Source organism: Pholcus phalangioides, unplaced genomic scaffold, assembly GCF_987345545.1.
Source record: "Pholcus phalangioides strain wild (caught in Gottingen) unplaced genomic scaffold, Ppha-v1.0 ptg000017l_1, whole genome shotgun sequence".
Classification (NCBI taxonomy): Eukaryota; Metazoa; Arthropoda; class Arachnida; order Araneae; family Pholcidae; genus Pholcus; species Pholcus phalangioides.
The window spans coordinates 47,472,264-47,490,409 of NW_028301610.1; the positions used below are offsets into that span (position 1 = coordinate 47,472,264).

General features: G+C 34.0%; 1 protein-coding gene across 3 annotated transcripts in view; it reads left to right on the plus strand.

The window, feature by feature from the left end:
- Positions 1-18,146, plus strand: part of LOC149073987 (uncharacterized) — a 57,020-nt gene that overhangs the window by 698 nt on the left and 38,176 nt on the right. For all 3 annotated transcript variants that reach the window (XM_089246628.1, XM_089246626.1, XM_089246627.1), the window contains exons 2-3: positions 7,294-7,720; positions 9,819-9,913. In XM_089246628.1, coding sequence (XP_089102754.1) covers positions 7,322-7,720; positions 9,819-9,913 — 494 coding nt within the window. In that variant the 5' untranslated portion in view covers positions 7,294-7,321. The remainder of the gene's footprint in view (positions 1-7,293; positions 7,721-9,818; positions 9,914-18,146) is intronic.

The window sequence follows — 18,146 nt, forward strand, 5'->3', positions numbered from 1 at the left end:
ACATAATTATCACAAAAAATATACAAAATGCTGATGACCCCGAATCATGCCACTTTTTGGACTTTGGCCAGAGATCTCCAGCTCCTTTGCAAACTGGCTGGCCAAAGCCCAAAATCTGAACATTGGCCGGGTCAATTTGCAATGAAATTAGCCAATTCATAAACAAGCCGATTTCAGGCTTCGATACACTGCGCAACAATGTTTGTACTATTTATTTTATGTTATTCAATTAGTCCATTACTTTCTTAATTTAATAGGCCTTATATGGGGTGTTTGTAATTAAACTGACAATACTCTGAGCCCCCAAAGCAGAATATGCCAAAATATACAGTGTTATTGGGAAATTTTAGATCAGAACATTTCCAGTCAGCCGAGGAATTGTTGCAGAACAATGCAAAACATTCTGCTTTGGGAATCAGAGCCATCTGTAGCTTCATGGTGCGATCTGAATAGCACAAAACTTGGTAGAGTGACTAATGACACTATGAGAAGGATTGTGTGAAAGCCATTTTTAGTTCCAAATAGTGCTGATTGGGTAAAATGTTTATAGTGCATAAAAGAGTCAAAGCCGTTACAAGGGGGGGCAGAGAATATGTGTACGGAGCTGGACATTTATTCGGTGTAAGGCAAATGCTCCATGCTGGATCTTTTGGAGTATTATGTGACACCATGTGTGGAACAGATGCAGTATGGTCCGCCACGACTTTGGCGACTTTTTTCTCGCGATAAGTCGCCAAGACCGTCATAATGCTTCTCTGGGTTGCCGTATTTTTTAACACTTTTCCGGTTTCGTTGGGTGATACTAGATGGCGCTAGCTTCAACAAACAGGATTTTTCTTTTGTTCACCGCGTTTTTTCAAAAATTCTAAGCAGCCGTTGTTCCATTTCCAGCGCCTCTCTCTCTCTCTCTCTCATTATTATTCCTCCCTTCTGTAGCTCTAGTTATTTGGATTATCTACTGCTCAGGTTGTATCATACCATTTTATTATTTCGTTGTATTTATTAGTTATTCATCCATTGCCATGCCTTCTGTTTTATCGGTTTATTATTTAAAATGAACCTACAGAATTTTTCATGCCCGGACCCGTTTACTTAAAGAAAAGGGTCCGGGTTTTAATTTTAATGCATAAATATTTATTTATTCAACATGCCCGGATCCGTTTATTTAAAAAAAAGGGTCCGGGTTTTAGTTTTAATGCATAGAATATTTATTTATTTATTCAACATGCCCGGATCCGTTTATTTAAAAAAAAGGGTCCGGGTTTTAGTTTTAATGCATGGAATATTTATGCCCGGAATTCCTTATGCCCCGATCTTTTTATTATTAAAAAAATGGGCCAGGTGTAATTTTTTTTTAACTGATATTTTTTTATATTTTTATGCTTGGTGGTTTCTATTATGTTTTGCACGCTTTTTTTTCGGCGTCCGTAGTGTCTGACGGCCTTGGCGACTCTTCGTCGGGCCATCAGACATGTGTGGCGCCAAATAATCGCCAAGTGGCGGACCATACGACAGCTGTTCCCTGTAATCAGACATGTGTGGCGCCAAATAATCGCCAAGTGGCGGACCATACGACAGCTGTTCCCCATGTGTTTATTCAATGTGCGTATGGCAGATTTAATTAAATCCCTGGTTTATTTTATGTACACATGCTTGCTGTACCTTTTGGAAATAACTAAAACAAATAATTGCATCTATATATGCTATTTAGTGTGATGTAATTTCGTTTTTATGTTGTCATGCCGGCTCACAGTGGGGGCCAGTGTCCTTGCCAGTGTCCTTCTGCCAGCCCCACACAGTAAGTACATCATTATCCTTCACTCCTGAATACAAGTTATTAAAAATGAATCAATTATTATGATGGCTCACGCCATGGCCGCCATAGCAGGGCTCCTCTATAATGATTTATAGCATGAAAAAACAAAAATAATGTGAATCGTTTTGGCCTCGCAGGCTGGAGCCCTGTCAACCCCTGCCCTTGTGAGGGGTCACGCGAGCTGAGGTGACCCTCTGGGGATGACTGGACGCTTCATACACAACTTTGAATACAAGTGAAACACAAAGAAAAATAAATCAGTAACCAAAAAAATCAAAGATGTAAGTAAGAGAAAAAAATCAGATGAAAGTAAGAAAAGAAATAAAAACTAGAGTTGCATGCTGGATTAGAATTGTCAACCTTCGTACTGCCAGTTATACACTTTTGCAACTGAGTTAACAGCAGATGCTAGGTTAATATTACTGGCCAGAATCCTAATTTAATTAATTCTTGTAGATCCACTTGTCACTAGTGTCAGGGTTGGCAGGTTTTTGACGCATGTCAGTTTTTGACGGTTTAAACTGTCACGTCAAAAACCTCAAATACTGCTTTTCAACATATAAATTCCCATTGAAAATACGCACATTGATTGCATGTAATGCTTAAAGCGACTATGCTGCAATACATAATGTGTGATTTTAAAATAATCTTCCCACCCCCCCCTACATAATTATTTTGGACAATTATATACATGTATATATACTTGTAAAATATAGAATTTGAGTAGAGCATAGCATAAAACTATGGAAGGATATATAATGTATTCAAGATAGTTTCAACCTTCTAAAATTTCTTCAACTGTTTATTTATATATGAATATATATATATTTGCATATCAACATCTGCTCTACTTTTTTTTTTACAACAGATACATGTTTAAAAAGTTCTTTCATGCTTGTTATATATAATGTTGATTTCCGTTATTATATTATCTAGACAATCCCAGATATTTAAAACAATATTATTATTGTACATAACATTAGAATATATATATCCAGCAATCAAAATACTAAATTATCCTTAAATAATTTTTCCCCTGAAAAATTAATTAGTTCATTATTAGTCAAAATTTTTCATTGTTACCACAGTTTCTATTCTTGGGTTACATTTGGTGGTATATTTTTAAATGATAAGTGTTTTTTTTCCCTTCAAAAAGACCTTATAAAAGTAGCCTAAATATACATATTTTTTTATATAAAGTATCTTAGTTACTTAAGTTATATTACAATATCAAAATTGCTAATTCTTACCACATTTTCTAACCTTGGGCTATGCATTCTGACGTTCTATTTTTAGAAAATTCATGAATGGGGATTGCATCACAGATCTAAATGTAGTGGTATATTATCTCACAGAGTTTTGTTTTTCTTTTTCCTTCATCAAGAAGCAGCAACAGTAGTGACTGCATTATCATGCTAGGGGCAGATGGTCTTATAATCCAATAAAGACACCAGCTGCCCTTAGAGGACAAAGACCAGTGTACTAGAGAAAAGTCCAACTTTGCTATTTATTGTTTGAATTGTAAAGTAGTGAGGATTAATATGGAAACCAATTTCAGAAATTTCATTTGATATTTTTTTATGTTTAGTGAAACCAATTTCTAAGAAATCATAAATATTTAGTCTATTATTAGTTTAAAATATAATGAATCGTGGTGGAAGTCCACAGCATATAGCCTGGCAAAATTTTGATAAAGTAGAGAAAAATGGAAAGATATATGCAAAATGCATTAATTGTGGAGTTATGCGATGTAATCGTGTGGACAGGATGAAGAGCCATATAGCTCAGTGTATTGGAAGGGGCAATGATGTTGAACAAATACCTGATGTACAAAAAGCAACTACATCAACATCTACAGAGTCCACTGCTTCACAGCCTATTATTTTGTTGGAATCAACAGAACCTGAAATTTTCACTCAAAAAAAGAAGCAAAAAATTGATGACTTCATTGTGAAATCAAATTCTGCTACAACTAAAAAAATTGATTTATTAGTGGCAAAGTTTTTTTATGCCAATAATATCCCATTCAGTGTTGTTGAACATTCAAGTTTCAAAGATCTAGTTTCTGCTTTGCAACCTGGTTATAATACCCCAAGTAGAAAAGCTTTGGCTCAGTCATTGCTTGATGAAGTTACAAGAGAGGTTGAGAAAACTGCAAAAGACAATCTCAGTGGAAAAGCTGTAACTTTAATTGAAGATGGATGGAGCAATATTCATAATGATCCAGTCATAGCTACATGTATACATTCTGAAGGTAAATCCTATTTTCTTGAAGCTGTTGAGTGCGGTGCTATTATGAAAAATGCAGATTACCACAAGCAAATAATTGACAATTCCATACGTTTGGCCCACGATAAATATTCTTGTGAAGTAAAGGCAGTTGTAACTGATAATGCGAAAGTAATGGAGAAAGCCAGGCAACTTTTGCTTAATGAGATTGACCAAAATTTAATAGAATATGGGTGCTCTTCTAATTGGCTCAACTTACTCTGACAAGATCTAACACCTGAAGCTGTGCTCAAACAGGTGGTTAAAATACAAAAATACTTTAGAAACCATCATTTGCCTTTGGGATGGCTTAATGAACATATGGGGTCAATAAAACCCCAATTACCTGGTGATACTCGATGCAAGAGTACACTTACTTGTCTTGACACATTTTTACACAATAGGCCATTCTTTCAGAAAATAGTAGAAGATCACGAAAATGACATTGACAAAGGAATTGTTATTTTAATCAACAATTATAATTTATACAAACAGTGTAAAGATCTTTCATTCCAACTCAAGCCAATAAGTGTTGCATTGGATATTCTTCAAACAGATACAGCTACAATAGCTGACTCATGCCGTGTTTGGCTAAGCCTTCTCAAAGAAAGTGCTCTTCAGCCTCACATTGAAAAGATACAAAACAGGATGAACCAGATTCTGAGACCATTTCATTATTTGGCATATAATTTGCACCCAAAATATAAAGGTGAAGGACTGACTGATGTGCAAAGTGATTTGGCTCGCACATGGGCAACAGAGAAAATTAACGGTTGTCTGCCATTGCTAATTTCATATGAAGCGGAAGAAACTCCTTTTCCACCTTCTTATTTCAGTGCAGCAGGAAGAATGACAAACCCTGTGATTTGGTGGTAAGGACTTTCTAAATGTAATGCTTTTTCAGCTGAGCCTGCATCTGAACTCATAAAACTAGCAATGCTTTTGCTATCCAGTCCCGCCAGCTCAGCCTCCATTGAAAGAGTATTTTCTAACTTTGGATTTGTCCATTCAAAACTTAGAAATCGTTTAGGTGTAGAAAAATGCGCAAAATTAGTTACATGTTATCGGATGCTACGTGGTAAAAATGAACCATACTATTAATTATATATCTATTCTAGACATTTTGTACCTCAAATTCAAAATCTCAAATTATAATTAATATTTTGTTTCCATTTTAATAAATTAGTGTCTGAAAATGAAACATTGTTATATCAAAGTGCCTCATCATTAAGTTATATACCTATTCTATTCAAAACATCCCAAAGCATTCATTTAGGTTTTTGACGGTTTAAACCAGTTTTTGACTATGTTATCTGTATAGGTGTGTGTGCTTGTACAGGGTGGGCAAAAAGTCAGTAGAAACTTTAAAAATTAATAAAAACTGGAAAATAGAAATAAAAAAAGTTTGCAGGGTTAGCATCGCTAGGTCACTGGAATTTTTTAAGACAGGAAAAAACACAGCCGATAGATGGCACTGATGTACACAAGTCGTTTGCAGTTCTGCAAACGACCAGTTCATGGACATGCAGCGTCATCTATACACATACATATCAGGGTTGGTAAAAAAAAACGTTTTTTTTGAAAAAATCAAAAACTGGATTTTTTTGGTTTAAACTGGTTTTTTTTGTTTTAAATAGTATTAAAAACAAGATATACAGAAGACTGGATGTTGTGAAGATATTTATTATTTGAGATGTTAATTTTTTTTAAGGAAGGAAAAAACTCATCTCTGCCTCTACCGGGAGTCGAACCCGTAGTATTAAAAACATTATTATAACATTAAAAACAATAAAATTTCTGAAAAATCATTCAAACTTCTAATAAATTAAAATAAAATATTTATTAATGTAATTATAACACTATTCCCATATTAATTAATAAATATTTCTTACATTTTCACAAAAACCAACTTTTGCAATTTAATCTTTTTTTGCTTAACTCAATGGATTACTTTGTGTTTGAAAATTATTTTAATATTATAAATAATATAAAGATGTTTTCTCTAGTTGCTTTCAGTATGGTTAATTAGGAAGCTATTTTGCAAAAACTATAATAAAAATTAAGTGAATATAATGTATTTAATGAAGCATAAATAATGCAGATTAATTAGCAATGATTTACGATATACAAGGTGATTATAAATAAGGTTCTGATTTCAAAACACTGTAAAAAAAGAACCATTGTCAGAATGACTTGAAAATTACCATGAATATTCCTGAAGAAATGGAATTTTATTAGGTAAAGGGGGGAAAAAAATACTTAAAAATGTAAAATTAATGACATCCAACACGTGGGAAATTTGCTTGCGGAATGGAAACAATAGTTAAATATGTTGTCCACCGTGTTCTGGCTATGAGGTGAAAGCACAAAAATTCTTGTTCAACAACAGATCAGAGTATGCCATGGTCATGATGTGGATGCGCTTGCAGTTCACCTTTATTAAACCAAATGCGCCCCCCACGTTAATATTCCTGAGGAACTTCTAACATATAGAGATTTCTAATGATGTTATTGCATTGTTATATTCTTCTTAATTTAATAAATATCTTATTAGAAATACATAAATAAATCTATTATTTTAGGTTATATTTTCTCTTTTTATATGTTAAATACCAGGCTTGCAAATTAAAAAAACAATTTTTTTTTTGGAGCCAAGCATTGCTTTTTGCTGGAAAAATTGTTTTAAATAATATTCTTTTTGCCTTTCCCAAGACTTGATGACCCCTTCTCATGTTGAAAGATGCATTTTTTTTTTGTCATCCTTAGACTCTGATTTAACAACCCACATGTAACTCATAAATTTCAAAATCTTGGGCACACGATTTTTCTTCTCTAAAATTTAAAAACTTTTCTCTAATTCATAATAAATATTTAGATATGTGAACCTATCATTTGAATAAATAAAAAATATGACAATGGAAAAAATCAAAAAGAAAACACATGTAGCTTGATTTCCTAGAACTATAGGAAGGTTTTTCTCCTCTTATATTATTTTTAGGACTAAAAAATTTGAATAATATGTTCCACAATGGCAAAATTAACTAATTAATTATTTGTGGAAATGCCTTGAGAAATGAAAGGATAATGAATATATGCTCACGGTCTGGTACAGTTGATGTCACAACCCGGTGGTTGAGATACACTGATTTAGATAGTTGTGATTGTTGTGTATTACTGTTGATTTTTAATTTTTCTAATTTTTGGGATAGAATTTGATATCCTGTGAGAATAGCAAAGATGCCAGAAACGATAAAAACTGCAGAAAATACTGGAAACAAAGTAGATGTTCAAGGTGATGAGAAAGCTGGATCTGCTGAACTCAGAAATCTTGGTAACCTGTCGACTGACTTAGCAGCTAAGTCTACATTATCCTCTGACAGCAAATCTGAATTGGAGTCTGTCTCAAATGAAAAACAGAAAATCAGAGAAGTGAATGCAACTTCTACAAAAGAAGTCAGAAATGCAGCTTCTATGTCTGCAGCAGCTGCTAAAAGCAATCAATCAAATCAAGATGGAGAATGTCATTCCAATAAGGCAACAAATGATCACAAGACAATTGTTGCAGGTCCTTCTACTGGCAAAAGACCTATAAATGCAACAGGCAACTACAGCAAGGGCAAAAAAAGCAAGACAGCTGTAAGTTTTGTGTGTTTCTATCAATGTACATTTATTTTTATGAATTAAGAAAATATTGGGGGGGGGGGTTTTCTCTGCTCCATCCATAAATTTTAAAAAATGGGACATGAGATTTAGTAATAAACTGTCAATGTTCAATGAAAGATTGCAGGCTTTCATGGCTGGTTTCATTATAAACAGTTTCTGGGCAATAGAACAGTGGTCCAAATGGAATTAAGTGAAAGGCATTTTGTCTACATGTCATAATATTCAGCTTATTGGATATAGAGATGTAAAATTCTTGAGAATAATCTTTAGGAGAATATTCTCGTAGAGGAGGACTACTTTTATAAATTACTGGGGAATATTTTATCGAAAATAATAAGAATTATTCTCTAGTTATTAATAATAGTCCTTCCAGAGAGTATTCTCAAGAATATTTGTAATAACGTGTTATAATAAATATAATCTCTATAAATAATGAGAATAATTCTTATTATTTTCGATAAGAATATTCTCTAGTAATTTATAATAGTAGTCCTCCTTCGAGAGAATATTCTCTGCCCATCTCTTTTCCTGTCAAGAAGACAGGAATATTGGAGTTTGTAGCCCACAATATCAACGTTTGAAAGCAAGAAAATTAAACCACATGGCTGAATTGCACAACTTTTAAAGAAATATGAGTGATACAGAATTTTTAATTGTACGTATATTTAAGAAAACAACAGTTCTGTATCTTCTTAGAATGAAGGTGATTATATAAGAAAAGCTTCCTTTATCAATCAACTTTGGTTTAATTTTTTTGTTTTGAATTTATTTCTGAAAATGTATCTAATTTTAAAGTAATTTTTTAAGGTTTTAATTTTAAGGTTTCTAAAATCTTCATAATCAAACTTTTAAAACCTTTCATCATGACCAAGAGAATATTCTGAGAATAGGAGTATATATTCTGAGATAGTTTGAGAATTCCTATTCTCAAACTAAAAGTTGTCATTGGGTGATTATGCCAAAAGTTGTTTTGTTTTAAATGTTTCAGGCAATGGAAACTAATTTATATTTAATATAAACAAAATTAGTAAAAAAATATTTGAAATAAAAATGAATATTCTCAATTATTCTCCATTTTTTTACATCCAGGAGATGTTTATGATTAATATTCTCCGAGAATATTCTCTAACTGGATAGGACTGGAATCTAAAAGTACAATTTCATTTTGTACTTTTGAGCTGAGGTTTACTAGCATATCCATAGAGAAAAAAACTGAGCTCTTAATTCTCAGAGATCAGTTGTTTTGGGTATCATTTCACCTCAACTTATTTTTTTACAGGAAATTGTATTAAATTCTTCATTTTCATTAGCACCAAAATCACGTATTTCTTCAGCTGTCCCAGTTATGGGGGAACTTTGCGTCATTTTTCTATAAAACATATTACTAAATCATAGATACACCTCATAAACATTCCTCTTAGAAACTACTAACAAATTTGCATGCTAGAAGTATCTTGTGTGCATTATGAATTCATCTAACATATAAATTTATGATGAAAAAGTTATTCGTGTTTCACAGTTGAGAAGTACTACTATCTGTCTTCCATGCTAGGAATGAAGTGACTGATACCCAAATTTTGCTCTTTTGTATGAAAAACCAGAAAAAGGTATTTCAATTGTGTTCTAAACAAGCATAAACATTTGTTTTAGCCTTTACTTGTAAGAAGTGGTTACATAGAGGGTATCCTCTGACCATCTGCACCCAGGGCTTGCTCTAAACATTTTTCAAGTGTAAAGGAGTAATATTTTGGTGATAAGAAATTGCCTCCTCCCCTTCAGTTGGCACCCAAAAAAATTGCTCTCCCTCAGTTGGTGCCCTAAAAACTCACTCCCCTTTAGTTGGTGCCTTCTGTGGCCGCCTAGTTCACAAGATTCAAGATCCAGGCCTGTCTGCACTAGTAGTGAAGATAAATACTTAAGATTTCACTGTAGTTATGATTTTCTATTCAAAATCACAAGCACAGTTTAAAAAAGAAGTCATGTTTTTTTTTGGTACTTTTGTTTCTAACCATTAATTTTAATCAGTCACATAGTCAATTCATTTACATTAGTATTTTCTATCTTTGTGTAGGATAAAGATGCAAGGGGATTTCATAGAGGCTTGAAGCCTGAGCGAATACTTGGAGCAACAGATGCTGCTGGAATTTTGATGTTCCTCATTAAATGGTAACTCTAATATACCTGTACATTATACACTTAATATTTATACAGAGACTGTGGCTTATCAGTGTGACAATATTCTGCAGACCAAGGAAAAATATCAATGTGACAATATTCTGCAGACCAAGGAAAAATATCGCTGTAGAGGGATTATCTTGATATAGAGAGGTGGCATCATAATGCATGCATAATTATGATTAAAATCATAATCAAAATTATATTAAAATCATTATGCTGCTGTTCTCTCTTCTAATGATGACTTCCATGATGTCACCAATGACCAATCATTAGGGAATTTAGATAACTGATGGCAAATTTTCATGATTATCTGCCTTATGCAGTTCTACTAAAGCTCGAAAAGCTATTCAATCAAGAAAATATATGGTTTTACTTTACTAAGAATTGCAACTTTACCTGAAAATTGCTTCACCATCTCATTTCCCTCCAATAGAGCAATAGCTTTTCATACAAAAATTTGCAATTCGAACAACTTCCTTAAGAAAATAATAAATGAGTTTATATATATGGGTCATTCCCAAAAAAAGTGTACATTCCACATTTTTGAGATGAAAAAATTCAAAGTTGAATTTTCGCAATAAAATTGATCTCAAATTATAGCCAATGACTTGAAGTTTAATATTTCATAAATATTTTTCACTTTTATTTCATAATAATATTTGATTTTTTGGGTTTTATGACTGAAAATGATGGATTTTATCCACTCTGTTACGAAAACAAATATCGCTGTAAAAAAATAAATATTATTATTTCTGCTGTTTTTTTTACCCCATAAAATAATGAAATCAGCTTATTTCTTACACATGGGCTGAAAAAAAAGTAGTTGAAAAAAAAATTCTTTTTTTTTTCTGTCGTTTTGATCGTTTTTCATGATTTTTTCAAAATAGCACATAGAAAAGTTTATTTTTTACATTTTTTCAACTACTTAAAATTAATGTTTTTTATTTCTGGCAGACAATGGGTTGGTAACTTATAATTTGACACCTTAGTTTGAAGTGTTTTTTAATTTTTTTGCCTGTGAACTGCAAAAATGCTTCCCGTAACAGAGTGGACAGAAATGTTTAACTTAGAGTAAGCAATCACAATCATTCTTAGACACTTTTATTTTTTCAACAATTATATAGACAGTATGAAAGGTATCCCAGGCACTCCTCTATGACATCTGAAAAACATCCACGCTATGAGGAAATTCAAAAAACACGCCCCCCCCCTCGTGGTTTGAATTTTGGCTTTGGCAAAATTTTTTAAATCTGGTTAAAGTGGATGTAAGAGATCTTTGTGATCAGCTCTGAACAGCTTCCTAGGATCATTCATAGTTTTGAGGCACATAACTTTGACCTCCACCATCATCTTCGCTGTCATTTTCGGCTACAACAACGTATCTGTATGTAGATTTATAGGCCTATACACTACAAAATCAAAATTTCACGAGCATATGAACACCTGGTTTAATTAGACCAGTTGACATTTCTTCATTGCTATTTCCTTCGAAGTCGATAGCATAGTTTTCACTATTTTCTTGAATGTCATTTTCCAGAGATTCAAACTCTGAAATCAGTTGTGGAACTTCCAGTTTTATACTTTTTTGGCAAGAGTAAGTTTTCTTTTCGTAGCATTCACACAGATTAGCATTTCTTTCACAAAAGCAAGAAACATCTCTGCATTGCAGCAATCCCTCGCCAGTTGCTACTATTTGGTGGACTGCCATAGTGCCTTTCAGCACAGGTATATCATTTGGGATAATTATTAATTTTATTTCTTCATTTTCGATTTCATACAATTTTACATTAGTGGCATCTTTGAGAATTGTGAAAAACTGAGTAGCATCTGATATGTCATTCCCACATACTATAAGCTGTCCTTTTCAATATATCACTAACACCATCAACTCCTCTTTTTCCATGGTTTGCTTCAAAAAAATTCCAAGTATAACACTTGAAATATTTTGAGACATATTTGTCTAATAAGTATAAATTTTCTCTTTTGTTTGTACTGAGTACAATGTCCATCAGAAAAAAAAGTGAACCACATTTATTTTTCATATTCTTCTTTCATTACTTTCAAAATCGGTTCCAAATGAATTCTGTGACACTGAGCAGCAGGGTTGTTTGGTTTAAACCAAGTGTTTTTTTTTCAAAAAGTCAAATAAAAGTGGCCTAAATATCACTTTTTCCTTGAAAAATATCATATTGGTTCATTATTAGCCAAAATTTTTCATTTTTATCACATTTTATATTCTTGGGGTATATTTTGATGGTATATCTTTAAATGGCATAAGATGGTGTAAGTGGTTTTTTTCTAAAGTCTCATAAAAGGGGGCCTGAATATATATATTTTTTTCATATGAAGTATCTTAGTTATTCAAAGTTATATACAGAAGCCAAAATTTCTTATTCTTATCACATTTTCTAACCTTTGGCTACATTCTGATGCTCTATATATATAATCTTTACCAAATTCAGGAATAAAGATTGTATCATACATCTAAATGTAGTGGTGTATTATCTCACAGGGTTTCTTTTTCCCTTCACAAAGCAGCAGCAACAGTAGTGATACCATCATGCTAGGGGCAGGTGGTCCTATAATCCAATTAAGACACCAGCTGTCCCTAAAGGACAAAGACCAGTGTACACACTAGTAGTTTTATATATATATATATATAACCTCACAGACATTTTCTTTTCATTTTCTTTCCCATAAAAAGTAGCACATCTCCTACTGTATATCACCCATCCTTAATATTCAACAATTTTTTTTATACTTTCATGGTTAAGCCCAGTTAATCAAGGTTCTACTGTATAGTAGTAGCAGATTTATGAAATATAATCAGCTATATAAAGGGTGATTATAATTAAAGTTTTGATTCAAAAACTATACAATAAGTACTGGTCAGAATGACTTGGAAATTTGCATGGATACTCCTGAAGCAATGGAATTTTCTTTGGCGAAAGAAAAATGTGCAAGTAGATGATGCACATCATCTTGGCCAGCAGTATAATCTATTGTGTGCAGCCACATCATTTCGGCACTTCCACAGCATCAGTGTGTGGATAGGACAACTTCTATCAAGATGCACATTGCAATACCAGCAAAGCAGCTGCTGAAGACCCATTTTGACAATAACAGGATTGCACGACACCTGGCCGGCCATCAGTTTATTTGACCTTAACCCTAGTAACTTCTGGCTGTAGGGGGTACCTCAAACTATTATGAACAGTGGTCGGATCATGGCCCCCACATGCTAGTGCTGGGCCCCGCTACCCCCCCCCCCCCCGAAAAATCTTGTGCACCTCCCTTGAGAAAAGATTATGGTGTATTTTTTCAGTAAAAAAAAAGAAACCCCTTTCGGGAAGGAAAAAATGTTTAATGCTCTTCCCCCCCCCCCATGAGAAAATCCTGCATATGATACACATTTGTATATGCAGCAAAACATCGCTACAACACGATAATCGATAATAAATACATCTACAATGATATTTTTTTCAAATCTTGTTTGGAATTGCCTGGCTTAATGTAAAACTCTCAGTACAACGACATCATCTACTATGATAAATGCCTCTATAACCCAATATTTTTAGGAGAATTTTGAAATCGCTACAATATTTTTTATATTTTGTTCAAAATTGTTTTGAATTTAATTTTAACTTCGCCACTTGTTCTCGTTCTTTTGAAGACGTCTGATGACATCAATATTTTGCACTAAATGATCACCGAAAGCTAACGTTATTTGTATTGCTGCATTATGTGTACAACACAAAAGCACTATGCGGTAAGCTTCTGTACAGGGACAATACACATCTAAGTGAATTTTATAGATAAGCTAATCAATTACAATTTTTTGTAACGAATAAATACATAACAGTGTATTTTCCGATAATATTAACAATGCCAATATAGAAAAAATGACAATAGCATAAATTTGATCACACTTGAGGATAATGTTACCTCTTTAATCCCTCTACCACAATATTTTCTTTTTGGTCCGTAGAATATCGTTATATCGAGGTTTCACTGTATATTTAAACTAACTAATAAAATATAATTGTGTGTGTGTGTGATAAATATTATCACATTTCGAGATATGATTATGTGATTTGTATATAATTTTTCGCAATACAATAGAGCTCCTCTATGGGCCAGTTAAAAGAACGAATTGGTTAGGCGATATGGTTTTCCCATAGAAACTTGTGATTGTCATAGGCGTATTGCCATTTTCACGAGGGTGGGGGGGGGGGTTTACGTTCTTTTTTCCTGCAATAATTTTGATAATAATTTTCCCTATAATCTCGGCTCTGGGGGGGGGTGAGAACCCTAAACCCCCTTTGCATATGCCAATGGTGATCGTGATCCATGGTCGGCAGGGCCTCAACAGGGGGGGGGGGGGAGACAAAAGCAGGTATCTTGCCCAGGACCAGAAGAGTGAGCAAAATTCACCTTTTATAGCTTCTTCTTCAAAATTACAGGGGGGGGGGGATGTCAAAATATGTGCTTACCTCAGCTGATCAAGCATTTGGTTGCGGCCCTGATGGCTAGTGTTCAATGTCAAAGTCTCTCAATTAACGATAATACCTCTATTATGGTATTTTTCTTCGTCCGCAGAATATCGTTATATCGAGATTTCACTGCAGTTTTATCATGCATAATACTAGCTACAATACCCGGCGCTGCCCATGTTTTCTTTATTTATTGGGAGGATTGGAAAAGTGACAAACCATTACAAAGGAATAAATATATAATACTGGCAGGATTAAAGAAGTGACAAGCCATTGTGAAGGCACGTGTAAAACGCATTACTAGGGAACCACGGTAACCAAACGAAAAAAAACCGAAAGTGATTGTTGAGGCCCTGAAACCATTGTTGCCCGACGATTTTTCGTCCATTTCGGGTATCTGCCCTTCTCTGACGAACTTTTAAAGTAGCCTATCGTTCAATCCGAGCCCTGTTTGGTATATATCCAAATTTTGGCGACGATCGATCTAAAATTGTGGATTTGTATAGAGAACATACGCACAGACAGAAAATCAATTATATATAGATACTAGCTGTAATACCTGGCGTTGCCCGGGTTTTCTTCAGTGAGGCTTTTTGGATCACGTGATATATCCCTCTTTCTTCGAGGGACATACAAACCGTGTTCGAGTTGAACCAATATTGCGATTTAATGTGCGACACACACACACTTCTTTTTTTAAAGGGTGCTAGGTATTTTGATTCCACCCTTTGAACTTCAAGTTATTTATCTCTGCCTGTTTCTGCATCAAAAAATGCTTTATTAAAGCTGTGGAATTTTTTCTTTTTACGGGCCCATAATTAATTTTAAAACAACCTAAAGTATATGTGAATTTATGCAGTAGAATATTTAAGTAGAATATGCAGTAGAATATTTAAGTAGAATATGCAGTAGAATATTTAAGTAGAATATGCAGTAGAATATATATTTAAAGACAATACGGAGACATTAATTTTCATGCTTGAGAAGATATGAATAAAAAGTTGAAATCAATGTTATTGCATGGATATCCAACTCTAAATATGAAGTAATTAGTCAGACTACTTTTATCTCCTGGGCTTTGTATATCTCTCAAAGTGAACTCAATATTTCAAAAATCGAGTATTTAATTCAATTTTTGAAATTATTGATGTGACAGGAACCCCACAAAATTTCCGCATTTCTACATTAAAATCGGCAATTTTAACACTGATTTCTATGAGGATCACCCTTTTCCTGACCCTCAAAGCAATACTGATGATGATTATGACGTCATTCAAAAAACCTCATTACTGGGAGTATTGAAAATATGGGAATCCATTATAAAGGCATAAATATTATACATACATTGGCAGCGTTGAAGAAATGACAAACCATTGTAAAGGCATATGCACGTCAGAAACGTATTGCTAGGGAACCACGGTAACCAACGTAAACGTTCGGAAAGTGATTGTTGAGGTCCAAAAACTATTGTTGCCTGACAGTTTTTTGCCCATTTGGGGCATTTGCCCTGCTCTGATGAAATTTTAAAGTAGCCTATCGTTTAAGTCGGGTCTCATTTGGTATATATGCAAAATTTGGCGACGATCGATCTAAAATTGTAGATTTGTATAGAGAACATACACACACACACAGACAGACAGTCAATTTTATATATATAGATATATATGCACAGTATCAAATTTATCCTTAGTTTCTCTCAGATAAGATATCCACCGCATCTCTATAGTTTCGTTGTTCACCAAGCAAGCAAGTATACTCATACTACACCAAATGAAACTACTGTAGAATCTCTACACATGAAGAACCAATTTGAAACGTGTTTTACACAAAAAATTTGTATACAAACGTTTAACTTCAATTTAGAACATCAAAGATTATTCCTATAACGCACGGGTTCTCAAACTGTGCGCCTCCAACCTTTGTCATGGTGTGAGGTTTTCAAAAATATTCTTTGTTAAACAGCTCTGGAGAGCCGGTGGAGCTCGCGGATAAGCATTGAATAGGGGAAAAGGGTGCCTTGTTCTAATGTGAAGTTATTCCATGCAATGATTTTTTTGATAAAACAAAGCGATTCCGTTATGCCAGGCGATTCCCTATAAGCGTACAAAAAGAATAAATGAGTTTAGTGAATTAAAGAGTTGAAGTAATAATACTGAAAACTATTTTCAGTGGCCTTGGTTGAAGCACCGGCCTGAAAAATTGTGTGTGAGAACCGAAATAATTCAAATATTTATGTTCACTTCATCTATTCAACTGAGCAACTTTACAATTTTGTTACAGTCGTTTATACGACGTTCAAGAGGCCGAGTAAAAACGTTTTATAAAACGTTTTATGTATAAGTCGAAGTGAATATAACAGCCTTTTTAAAAAATTATTCCCCCCTCATACATATAAAATGTTATAAAATTTTATGTGTTTGTGGCGCTGCTTGTCTTGTACAATTTTTATATTTTTATTATATTTTTTATGCCACTCGCTAGCTAGGCATTATCTAGCGTGTTCTTGTATTGGAGTTCAGTCTGGCTCCAACTGTCGACCGAACGTGTTGTAAAAATCTCTCTCTCTCTCTTCTATTAAATAACTAAAAAAAAAAGGAATCATGATTGTATGTTTCCGCAATAACAACCAGACATCCACCAACACTATCATCACCATAGTACTGGTGACCCGCGTAAAGCAGATGTTTGACAGCCACGAACTCGAAAGCAGACGAAAACAAGTACTCTTTCTCGCTTCGTAATATGTTACTTGCTGCATTTTTTCCCCCCCTGTGTGTGGTGCGTTTGCTGACTGATTGAGGGGGCATCTCCTCAATTCTCTTCCTGGATTGTGCTGAACTTTTTTTTTGGATATGCCGAACGCTACAGAAGAAACAGGTATGTCTTCTGAATTAGAACTTTCGAGTGTTTCTTTTCGCTCGCCTTCGATTTGGAAATCCGATGTCGATCTTTGGTTCCTTCAGATTGAATCAAACTTTAAAATAGCTGGAATTACTGATCCTAAAATGCAATTTCACTGTGTTGTGACAGCTCTCGATGTCGAAGTGTTGTCATATGTTAGTGATTTGATCAGATCTCCTGTTACAGATGATTCTTACAACCAGTTAAAAACACGCATTTGTCAACAGTTTTCACTGTCGGAAACTTCCCGCTTAGGAGTTCTACTCCAAGAGCTCACTCTTGGGGATAAGCGACCTTTTCAGTTGTTGCATGAGATGCATATATCATAGCTGCCAAGTCTCCCGAATTTTTCGGGAATCTCCCGAATTTTAGCTTCATCTCTCGACCTCCCGAAAAGTTCTTAAATCTCCCGAATTTTTACGAAAATCACAAAAATCCCTAATTGTCCCTTAAAATTCCCTACTTCATTAAAAAAAATCCCCGCTTATAAAAACAATCCCTAAGGAATTTCTTGTGGGGCATGAAGCTTCTTTTTTTTCCCCTTTCGAAATGACGTCACACGTCGTAAATGGGGAAATTCCCTTTTTAAGGAAGTTTTACAAACCCTCTGATGGTAACAAGAAAGTTGTTTGTCTTATCGTGCAGGGAAATGGCTTAGCAGCCAATAGTCCTGGATAATAATTGAAGATTATAGTCACGCGCATGTGGTCAAAATTTCTTTTGTTATAACGTGCGATATAACAAAACACGAATACTGATAAGCAAAAACATACTTAATCAATTTTAAAGATACTTATTCCGATGAATTTCCTTTCATCAAACGTTCC